A 12,594-nucleotide genomic window follows, 5' to 3' on the forward strand; every position below is an offset into this window, starting at 1 on the left:
AGAGAGAGAAGAGAAACCAGGAGAGATGAAACATGAACTGAAACCAGAAGAAAAGGTCCCTTTCAGGAGGTATAAGGGGTCTTCTAGAGAGAGTCTTTAGGCAACAGATTGGGAGGAAGAGGATGTCAGATCACAAAGGGTGTCGATACGATGACTTGCTTCTCAAACACAGAGTGAACAATATTGCACTTAATTTACATACAAGTGATGAGTTGTAAGAGTGGTGAAAATGGCAAATAAATTCTAGGATATTGCATATAAAGAGGAATCATTGTTATTAAATCATTTAGGATGGATGTGTTTCAAATCCAGCTCACAGTTGAAATTGGTTTACAGCTATAGCTGTGGAGTTTTAACAAAACTGCAGAATTGCAACGTATCTGCCAGTGATTTATTTTAAGGATTGTAGGGTGGTTACATAAATGAACCTCAATAGGCTCAACATGTTGTTGTGATCTGAACTCTGGTGATTTCTACTGCAGTTACGTATGCAAGAACCAACAACACGTGTGTATTTGTGTTTGCATATATGCACACAAGAAACAGGGAAATGGCATACACACATGCAGGCTCATTGCCCAGCTCCACAGGCAGCCTTTCTACAAACTGCTCCTACAGGACCACGACATGATTTCTTAACATTAGCAACAGAGTATTTCTTTTCCCTTTGCCTCAGAGATCTCTTTTTTCCTCCAATCTGTCTCCTGTCTGTATGAGAAAAGAAAGACTACACTGCCCAGCACACTCCTGGTACTTGATCTCATTCCAAGCTTTGGGTGCTAATCCCACCACCTCTGTACTGCTTGTCTCTCGGAGCATGTGTTTGTGTGTGTGTGTACAGACATGCACATCTGCTGGTGATAACCCTACACTTGCTGCTTTCCTTGACCCGCCCCGTACAAGAAGGGGACAGGACTCTGGACCACAGCTGGCTCCATAGCCCAGCTGCCAGCATCAGCTCTCACTTCTTTTTCTCCAGATGCTATGTATTGCATTTCTACTTTAAACACATCTCTATATCAACTGCCAGTCTAACCGTCCAAAGACCCTGGTTCCCAAGTGCTCCTGTTCTCCTAACTATGGGAGGATATTCTCCACTGGAATTTGGCAACTGAAACACTAGGAGACACAGAAAAAAACCTTTAAAATCTGTCTTTTTTCTTTGCCTACTTCAAGCAGATAGCTGGAACATCTAAGAAAATTCATCCCAAGCATGAACACTGAGTAATTCTGAAAATACTTGTTCTAAACTAGTTGAGATCAAACTTCTCAAATAGCTGCAATGGCTTTAGAAATGCTTGTTGGCACAGGTAGAGCTGTTAACTCCTCAGCTCTGGAGGGTAGAGCATGTGCAACCACTCGATGACCGCAACAATTCTCCTTGACTCCAGGGATAAGTCATGAAGCAGAATGCTCTTGTCAGTCCATGGGAAGGACTGGATACCCTTATGAATGCAAACATTACAACTGTTTCTGGTTTTGAAAGATCTCTAATTCATCACTAATGTTTCAATGGAATAATAGCCTCAAACCTTGTAGCAATTATAGAATGTGGTTTGGTTTATTTATTTAATGGATAAGTACGAGCTTTTTCATGAACAGAAAGTGATGTTGCACTGGCAGGACAATGGGGAAAATGGAGGAAAGATATTGAAAGCATCGAGCTCTCCTCTGCTGTCTTGCTCTCTCTCTCATACATTTGCCCTCTCTGCTTGCGGTTCCACAGTGGAAGCCATATGGCTTCCAACTCTCTTCTAAGTAGCCACTGCGAATTGCCTATAGTGGAATATTGCCAAAGCCCTTCCTGGTTTAATGACATGGGGAAGAGCGCTGTGCAGTGCTCACCCAGCATGAAGACTCACTGCGTCCTTGATTATGATCCTGGAGCCAGCGAGTGATGTTGGGAATTGAACCATCAGTGCCTCAAATACGAAAGTTGACATGTGCCAACCCCTGCTGCATTCAGCCTCTGTGTGTGGCATATTAATGAGTCCTGAACTTGAGGTCCAACCTTCAAACTTGCACAGAAAGAATTATCCAAAGACAAAAAAAAAGGGTCTTCTTCATTCTGTTTCCCCTCTAACTTTGCCTAGTGATACTAGTTTCATCACTAGGTTTGTTCAGCCCTTAGCCAGTAACTTTTTTTTTTTTTTTAGGCCATCATATTATACCTGTGATACATAATTATAATTTCCCTTGATTTAAAGATTTGAAAAAGTAGCTTGAAAATATACTTAGAACAAACACATTAAGCCAGGAGGGTATATGAAGGGACAAATGGCTCAGTACTAACCCTCATTCATATCCTTATCCATAAATATATGCTAAATGTCGGAGTCAGTATATGGAACTAGATGGAGCTTTCTTCAGTCTGTTTTTGTGTCCCATGACACCAGATAGCATGAACCTGTGATTATCAGTGTGGCAACAGCCTCAGTCTAAATGGGAAAAAGGAGGGTGCTCAGCCTGATGGCTGCATTCCTACACCAGCTCAAGAGAACATTGCTGGGGACCCTGTCGTGGGTGCCGTGGGTGTTAGAAAGAGAGGCCAATACCTGTCAAAGTTGGTGATGCTCTACAACCCCCACCTAAATAACCCAATTTGGAATTGTTCGGTTTTCGTTTACTTAAGATTTCCTCATTTAGAGGAAAGCCACAGCCATCTACAAGTCAGCTGGAACATGGGGTTCATGGAAATTTTGCAGCGTTTCTTTTGGCCTTGGAAATGCCAAGTGTGCAATGAAAGCTGGTCTCTTATTTTCTCAGAAACAGTTTTTCTCCACATGTGTATTTGGCAGCAGAGGCATGACACAGATGAAAGAGTCTCTACATAAGGATGCTGTCTTTCTTTGGTAAGTGTTGCACCTCTGGGGGGAAATTTGACAACCTATGAAAGCTGTGCCCTGCTGCAAATCTGTCCAAAAGTCAGAGAAAGGGACAGCTTGTAGAGGGTGAACAGAGCCAATGTAGAATGTAACTCTACAGGACACCATGTTTCTCTAGTGGTAAGAGGGAAGGACAACACATCATCAGCCCCAAAACCACAGTCTACAGCCTTCTCAGCAACGATAAAAGACTTAACAAGCCTGTAAAAAAAAAAAAATCACATACTGAATTTCTGTCAAGAAATAAAATAAGTTGTGGTCATCTTGATTTCTTCTCACCTTGAAACACTTTAGAAATTTAACTAATCAAATCCCACAGTAATCCCTGATGAAAACCTATGGACAGCTCAGAAAGCTATGGAAGAAAGGTCACAAGATATACCCAGTCACAAATGCTATATGGACGTGCATTATTGGAGGGATCTGGCCTGAGGCATCAAAGCCCAATTTATTCGTCTCAGGTCTGCAAATTCACGTCTTCCATTCCATAAGACAAAGGTGGTATTCTTCAATAACACTCACCTCGCCTATTTGACTCCCAGCTCACTAACAGCCAAGATGCTAGAGCAGACACAACACACGGTGGCAGCGGGTCACATACCGTGACCCCAGCCCATGCCCACTATTGCTCAGTGTTCCTGTTGCAAAGAGCAACACTTTTCAAATACCCCACATCTTTCTCCAGTATCACAAAACTCACTGCAAAAGTACTGTATGGCAAAGTAGCAAAACCAGATGTGAGTGCAGACCCAGATAACGTTTCCACAGTACAACACAGAAGTTGTACAAGGCCACATGAACTATTCTGTTTCTTCCTTAGCTTTTACTTGACAGAAACCAACAAAAAAACTCCCACTAATTTTGGTGGGAATTAGCATCAAATCACTTAACTATGCATTGCCCTAATTATTTCAGCAATCCTGAAATAAAACAGTATATAGTAATTATCTTAAACCAATGCATGATGCAACAGCAGTGGACACACATTCCCTGGACAACCAAATAACTTGATTTTATCAATGATGAAGTTCTCAAAATTACAATGGCAAGTACTACTGTGATAACAAAACCAGGAAGCATTTTTCTTCTATGAATAAGCTGCTCATGTTCACAGACTCACAGAATGGTTTGGGTTGGAAGGGATCTTAAAGACCATTTAGTTCCCACCCCCCTGTCATGGGCAGGGACACCTTCCACTAGACCAGGATGCTCAAAGCCTCATCCAGCCTGGACTTGAACAATTTCAGGGAAATGTTCAAAATGTCAATCAAAAATGTGCTCTTTGTTAAGTATTTCAGAACACAGACTAAGATTTTCTTTAAGAAATGCAGGAGTTGAGTTACCTGTGACTCAGAAAGTCACAGAAGTCTCATAAGACTACAATTGAAGTTGCTGATTGAGCTTCATTGGTCATGTCTCTGTTTCAGCTTATCTAGGTTGGGTACAAACCAGAACCCTGACATTTAGAGTCTAGCACAGACAAAAACATGCAGTAACCAGCTTTGCCATATTTAATAAAACAATAAACTTTGGCTGACCTTTGGCAAGCGTTCGGGGTCACCAGGGTGCCGGGGAATAACCTTCTGTAACCTTTGGAAACCATAGTCAATGGTGGGTTCGTTCAGAGCTGAAACAACAACAAACAACATTGTGATGTGACAAACGCATAGCAAGCAGGCTCTGTTGCACTGTAACAACTGGCAGTGCATTGTAAGACCACGGAAGGATCACAGCAAAAATCCCCTTTTACTGAGATCAGCACTGACTGTGAAGTCTTGGTTCAATCTCTGTTTGAGGTTCGTTCTGAGGCTTTGGTTTAAACAGCAACGCAAACCTTCCCTCTCAAGTTCCTATAAAAAGGTTGGTGGAAAATGTGGGTCTGTTGCATATATCTTCCAAACAGGAAGCAGTTATTATCTCTGAAAGTTGTGATGAAATTAATTTGATAAATATTTTGCACCCCATGTTTCATGTTGCAGTTTTTTCCTCCTTCCATATTATGAAGAAGGTCCCTTGTGATTGGAAGACAAGAGAAGTAACTATTAGGGAGACTCTCTTCTTCCCTATTCTATTATGTATTTAATATGCTCCATGTGCAATGATCACATACAATTTAGCTGTAAACTACAGGCATTTGTCTTGGCAGAGGCTTTATTTTTTTACTCATCAGCCCATCTCAGGCTCCGATCAGCATTGAACTGATGCAAAAGACATGATGAATTAAAAACCAAAAAAATCATCTATGTTTTCAGTTCTTTCTCCAGTCCTTGCCTAGTAGAATGGAGGAGGGAAATGGTGGAAGTGGAACACTTTACTCTTCATGAAAATGCTGGTCTGCCTGCACTAATCGAAGCTCTGATTGTGCCAAGCCTTTAAGCACATGCTTATCTGTAAGCACATACTTAAACCCATTTGCTTTCAGCAACGCAAATTTGAGCATATTATGTTTTTTATATGATTACCTATAATTACAGGAGACTGCATTGAATGACCTTCTAGCTATATTTCCAGTCATATGATCACTTTAAAACTCAGATGTTAGTGAGACTTCAACATGTGCTTAAAATTTCCTAAGTGCTTTGGTGAACTGGAACAACAGTCAAGCATTCTCCAGCATCTAAAAACAAGAGCACATCTTGACTCTCCCATGCCAATAGAGATGATGACATTTTCCACAGCTATTTGTTTGAAATTTTTTCGAGTTAAATTAAAAAAAAAAAGAGAAAAAAATCCAATATGGATTTTGATATTTTTACACTTTTTTTCGTGCAAAGGAAATATAACCTTTTTTTTCCCATTTTTGGGTCATGTTAAAGTTTTCGGTATTTTGCATTAGCTTATTAACAAAAAAAAAAATCCTTGCACAAGGTCTGCCTTCTAAATTATGAATATATCTTGCATCTTACTTTATGATGGTTTTATTATGAACTTTACTATGTGGCTAGAATGATGCCATGTGATTCATGCAAAGAGAGTTAGCAAACTGCATCTCTGTTTCACTTGTGTAAGCACTCTCCTGTGCCTCCATGATGCTTATCCCACAGTAAGTTACACCAGCCTGATCAACATGGCATGATTTGTCCATACTTCCACCTCTGAAGCAAAGACAACATTTCTTCATACTCCTAAGGTTAAAGATCTTTAGCCAGACCATGCTGTTATCATGAAAGTACTATCTAATCGCTGGCTTGGTTTTAATTAATTGGTGTTCCATAAACAATCACACAAAACAGTCCAGTTTTTAAAGACACCATTCCATTCAAATCATTATTTTCAAACCACATTTCTACAGTGGATAGAATCAAAGACAACCAAAGGGTGAAATTTTTATATCCTCCAACTCCATAAGCAGGCCTCATGATGCTACTGCAAATTGAGGCAGAAGGCAGGTGGTGTAGGGGAATCCGGATCTACCCAGCAGCAGGGCAAGAGAAGTGTGTGGCTGATGAGGACTGGCTGGAGAGGCACAACATCCAGCAGAATCTCAATATTTCTCTAATATCAGAAAGAATCTTCTGAGCATATCCTGAAATTACTGTTACAGCATTATGTTAACCGCATTTCAGGCTTTTACTTTCTGGGCTATTGTCAGAAGTATCTTATTTCCCATAGCATCCCCTTAGTGTCCTCTGTTCTTTTTTCATGCATTTTCCTTTATCAGGATTATTTGAATTTGATCTTTTATTTATATCCAGGTCATTCTATGGAAGGGGTGAGAATAAAGCTTTTCTACTGATTGTGCCCTTTTTGGATGGTTGCCCCTTTTTTCCACGTGTTCCCTTTACACCCTGGCTCATGCTGTCCACTTGGTTGTGTAGTTTCACAGAAAATATCACAATACCTGTGTTTGTAAACCCCCAGTTTCATTACCTGTGAGTATCCTTACATGGCTTCTTATTATGGACCCGTTTAGTTCAGACCTTCTTCAAATTTTACAATAAATTAATTTAGTGCTATTTATGTTTATTATCCAAAGTAGCTGTTCTCTGAGAAGATTAAAAAACCCCTACAGTTCTAATTTACATTTCTTTGGCAAATATGTTAGAAGATTTTAATGTGGTTCTGTCAAATGTGTTTCTTCTCTAATTCAGTCTAGTTTATGGCCATTTTCCCTTTACATCCTTTGGGAAAGTAGTTACTAAATTCTGCAATATTATAAATGGAGGCCAGTTCTGAAATCCCCCCAGAGATAGCAGTCATTTTCTCATATCTTCCCACACATTCAACACATTTGAAATCCACAGAGTATTTCCTGTGAGTATTTTATGAACTAAATGACCAAAAAAAATGTTAATTTTATGGTCCAATCTCACAAGGCATCAGGCATCCTCTGAGAGATACTGAAAACTTTCTGCCTCAAATAGCTTCAGCTTTACTTTAGCGGTGGGGAGAGGCTGCACACAGCAATTTGCAGGATTGGGTCCTAAACTGTAGTTGTCAAATATCACTCATTAGTCTGTAACTGTTCAACCCTTTCAATCTTAGATAAAATGGAAAAAAGAAATCTTTAGCTGCCTGAACACCTAACAACAGATTGGATGTTATCAGCCCTCCGTTCCTCAGTTCATTTATAATCCAAGTGCAATGTAATTAGTCATATCTCAAAGAAAAAGCCCTGTTTAAATATTTAACCCCACCTTCAGCGTTAAGGCCACACCAGTTCCCAAGTCAGTAGCTGGCAAACCTCCAAAGAAAAGGTGATAATCTGATCCCTAAGCATTGCAGAAGAGCCAGTGGTCAGGCCACCCTTCGTGGCAGCTCATGGACAAGGTTAGATACCAGCTTCATGCAAGGTTTTGCCTCTGTCCTCAGCACGTGTGAGCCTGGCCTCTGCCTTTGAAGTCCATTCACAATAACGCGTTTCCCAGTGCTCTAATTCAAAGTACATTTTTTTTCCCATGATTGGAAAAAAAGAATCAATAAGGAATACAAACTCTCTATTTGTGTTCTTGACATCCACACATTAAAAACAACCTAACACATACTGTACTTAAAATGCATTCCCATTACCCTAAATTTTAAAAGTACTATTGAAAGTACTACTAACTTTAAAAAACTGTATTAAATTCAAATAGGTCCCAAGGCTAATGGAAGCAATTTGTATACCAACCCAAACTGACTGGCCCACTTTTCAAAATACAGGTATGATAATCTTGTGGTTTTAAAAGGACATTTAAATTGAAAGACTGTGAATTTAGTACATAATTATACCAATAGAACCCTTTAACTTGTCAACTTGTAAATCTAAAAGGCTATCAATCATTTCTAAAGAGGAAATAAACCTTAAAATTCTTTGATTGACAGTGCTTACTTTTTATGTGGAAAAAAAAAAAAAAAGAGTAAAGTGGCCAGAAATCCATTTACAAAAGTACATTGTTTTACATAGGTGAGTAAAAAGCCAATAATTACACCTCCAAAAGACATATAAATCAAAGTAAGTACTTTTCCCTCACTTACATATTTTAAGTTGCAGTAAACTTCAGGTAACTTTTTATTAAAATACTTTTCCAAATGCAAAGCTTATTGAAGCCATTAATAGAGTAGCATTTTCATTTAAGCTAATATAATCATTTTTGCAAATACAAGATTTAAGCCATTTTTCTCCTTCCAAACAATAAACTTTCAGCCTGTCTCTTGTGTGAATTAACTGAAATTACACCCAGGTGTACAAAATCTGTCTATCTATCCTAGTGTATGAGTTAAGGCACAATATTTATTATTCTTACCATTTTATGAATTACTTCTTAAACCCTTGAGGAAGAACTTTCTTTCAAATTAGACTCTAACAGAATAAGCCATGAAGCTTTTTATGCAGCAAGTCTAAAGCCATAACTCACAAAATCCAAGGCTTTTAATTAAGAAAATGCACAATGTCTATGGAAATAAGGATGCGTACATTATATTCATCTTTTTAAAGTCCAACTTATTTTTCAACAGAAATGCTGCTTATGCCTCTGAGAAAAATGTTTCCACCATAACTATAATTTCAAATTCTGCATGAATAATTTTAATAACTAGATGTAGATAATCCACCATCTTTAAAACTCTCTCTTTTTTTTTTTTTTTAACAAGTCATCGGAGGACTTTTTTTAATATTTCACATAATGAATTCCTACTGTGTCAATAAAGCTTTGGTTGTTAATTGAATGACTGTCTGATGTATCTGAGAGAGGAATTTGTTTCTCTGGCCACACTGCCAACTTACAGCAGAATGATCGACACTTAATATCAGCAATTAAAAGGACCTGTTCAAATATCATATGGAATTCGTAGCTTGGGGTTGTGTAGGAGAACCCCTCACCGAGGAAAACTCATTCAGCGAATACACAGAGTAATTGAATTAGACACATTTTAACATTATTATTCGAAGAAAAATAAACACACACTACATAGAAGCATTATGGAAATATTTCAGAACTTAAAACATATCCAGTTAATTTGTTTCCCATGCATTCATGGTTTCATTTATTCCTTTTATTTTTCAGCCCTTGTTTCTTTTTCATTCTTTTTGACCCAAAACCAATGAGAAAGCAGCACTTAGACCTATGAACTTCCCATATGCTTTTCCAGTGAAAAAGGCTGCAAGGAGAGGGAAGAGACTCCAAGGGCTCAAATAACAAAAGAAGACTGAAGGCTGGAAACAAATTGGCCTCAGGTCCACAGGTCTGACCATCCATATCCCAGATAAGAAATCTGGTCTTGAGTTTTTAAAGTGAAACTCCCAGGGAAAGGCTGCACGTGGGAATTAAATGTCCTACAGTGTTTGCTCTTGGGGTGCTCCTGGTGCACCTGGTGCACCAGAGCTTCTGGTTTTCTCGGAAGGCATAGGTAGAGAGTTTGAAGAAGAATGACCTGCAGAGGCACAGAGCTATAATGGCTTCAGGTTATGTCCAGGAGGTTGTGGCTATAACAGTGGAATGGAAGAAGATTATTTAGACTCTGCCTTTGTCTATTCATAAATCCGTTCTTTTAAAATTTGGATCTACAGCAAAATTAGACACCTAGTAACAAGTCCTGAACAATAATGTCAAAGAGATGGGGCTTTGGGATCTACAATGCAGGCGTTCTGAGTTCTTTCATGTTTGATGAAGGAAATTTCACCAAAACATAAATAGAAGTTGACTCTGTGGCTTAGTGTCACAGTTTAACCCAAGATGGCAACTAAGCACCACACAGCCGCTCACTCACTTTCCCCACAGCAGGATGGGGGAGAGGATCAGAAAAGTAAAAGAGAGAAAACTCCTGGGTTGAGATAAAGACAGGTTATATACGTAAAGCAAAAGCCACACATGCAAGCAAAGCAAGACAAGGAATCCATCCTCCACTTCCCCTCAGCTGGCAGATGTCCAGCCATCCCCAGGAAAGCAGGGCTGCATCACACGTAACAGTTACTTGGGAAGACAAATGCCATCACACCAAATGTGTCTCACCTCCCCTCTTCTTCCCCCAGTTTTATATACGGAGCATGACACCATATGGTCTGGAATATCCCTTTGGTCAGTTGGGGTCAGCTGTCCCTGCAATATCCCCTCCCAAATTCTTATGCACTCTCAACTACCTCACTGGTAGGGTGGGGTGAGGAGCAGACAAGTCCTTGAATCTCTGTAAGCACTGCTCAGCAATAACGAAAACATCTCTGTGTTATCAACACTTTTTCCAGCACAAATCCAAAATATTGCCCCATACTAGCTACTGTGAAGAAAATTAACTCTATCCCAGCCAAAACCAGCAGACCAAGACACACACAGACACCCATCTCAGTATCTTATAGTCACAGAAAAGTGTGAAGAAATCGATGCCAAAATGCTGCAGCACAGTCACAGCAATGAAGCACAGGCCAGGAACACATTCAGTGTGTCTGTGCTCAGATTCAACCCAGTCAGACCATTTAAAGATGCAGAAAATTAATATCTAAATAAAATCAAAGGCATCTAGGGAGGCAGACTTTTTAATGGGAGCCTTGCAATCTTAGCATCTTCAGAGGAATTTTATAGTGGAGTTCTTTCCTCCTGGACATTTGGCCTCTCCCTCCATCAACTGAGATGCAGACCTCTACAGTCAGATCTCTTCCTTTTTAATCTGTACTTCTGCCTGTATTTCCACCCTGATGAGAAATAGCAGAGTGGAAGTCATGTGGCAACATATGAGAGTAGTCACGCAAGAGGTTGTGGCTTCTGACTCCCCACTCTTACTGAGCACAGATTTTCTGAGGAGATGGAAAGCAGGAGCTCCTGCCTCTCTCAGTGGCAAGATGCTGCCATGGAGCTGATCCAGCGTGTTTTCCTTCTCTAACAGCCACTGGCTTCTCTCTCCGAGCTCTGATTCTCACAAAGTAAAAGGAGTCTGGGAGATAAGGATAGGAGAGAACAGACCATATTAATATCAAACTCTGGGTGCCAAGGTGTCTTGCTAAGGCCCTGCAGTACCTCAATACTCACAATGGATGATATTGCAAAGCAACATCTTGACATGGCGTGCTGTAAGCAAACCCTACCCAACAACTCATGCACAGTGGCCTCTTTATGTCTGCGCTACAAAGACAGCAAAAAAACCCACTTCAAAACCCCATCGTCAAATGAAAAAAAAAGTCTGTTTTGCAAATCTCCCTGCAAAGACTATTCCTTTGCTAATTAAAGATCGTTAAATGAAAACATGCAAGTATTTGAACTATTTGTTGTTGTTGTTGTGAATTTGGCTTGCCTTTTATAAAGTTTCCTTTCCACTGACTTTCCCTGGAGTGTTTATTCCCACAAGCAATGGAAAACGGAAGCGGGTGGGACAGCAAGAGCCTGCACAGAAAGGTTTGAGCTAGAAAGGCTCTTCCAGTGATAACTCAGAATTTCCTTGCTTTTCTGATCTCAGTACACCCCCACTTAAGCATACTCTTGTGCACTGAATTTCTCTTTTTAAAATGAAACTGTGACGTGATGTCATTTTTTAAATTGGAAATAGAAAGAGATACCCAATATGTAATTTCTACATTTTATTGCCATGTTAGTGCCCGAACAGTCACCACGTGCATGTGCCAAGCAATAAGAAAAATGCACAGCTGAGTCAAATGACAAACCTAACACCTACATCTCTTGAGCTTCCCCGGTGACTGCTCTTTACTTGAACTAAAGATGCAATAGGCCACCGTTTGAGGCAGCTCCACTGTGTTCATCAGTGTTATTACAAACATGATAGACAGCGTGATATTTTCTTCCTGATAACAGTTTTTCTCCAGCAACTAAGAACCAGAGGAGACATTCCCTGCTCACCTAGCCAGTGAGGGTGCTGAAAATGCAAGGAATGCATGTCTTGAGCCCAATTTTTTATGAAAGTTAAGGAAGGAAATTACTAGATCTGTCTAGCAAGAACCATGTGCTGTTTCTCAAAACACATTAATTCTGAATGTTCACTCTTAACAACCTGCAATCTGGCTTGGGAAAAAAACAAACAAACAAAAAAAAAAAATGCATGAGCTTCACAGTTTCTTCTGCCTCTGACTGTGCTGACCTCTCATCTGATGGGGAAGATTTGGTCTTAAGGGATTCTGAAAGAGAGTCCAGTGTCAGGCACTGAAATTTAAGCATACCAATTTCAGAACAGGCTAGTAGAATTTACTGGGGATATGTATACCTGGGGCAGAAGGAAATTAATGCATGTTGGTTACTTTGTCCAGTCATCTAGGTTAATTGATGCATCTTTGGCAGTCATCATAAAAAGG

At 39.8% G+C, this 12,594-nt stretch overlaps 1 protein-coding gene across 1 annotated transcript in view; it reads right to left on the reverse strand.

The window, feature by feature from the left end:
* EBF1 (early B-cell factor 1) overlaps positions 1–12,594 on the reverse strand; it is a 101,983-nt gene that overhangs the window by 26,272 nt on the left and 63,117 nt on the right. Inside the window, exon 5 of the mRNA XM_010153417.1 lies at positions 4,424–4,512. Coding sequence (XP_010151719.1) covers positions 4,424–4,512 — 89 coding nt within the window. The remainder of the gene's footprint in view (positions 1–4,423; positions 4,513–12,594) is intronic.

Source organism: Eurypyga helias, unplaced genomic scaffold, assembly GCF_000690775.1.
Source record: "Eurypyga helias isolate BGI_N326 unplaced genomic scaffold, ASM69077v1 scaffold1176, whole genome shotgun sequence".
Taxonomy (NCBI): domain Eukaryota; kingdom Metazoa; phylum Chordata; class Aves; order Eurypygiformes; family Eurypygidae; genus Eurypyga; species Eurypyga helias.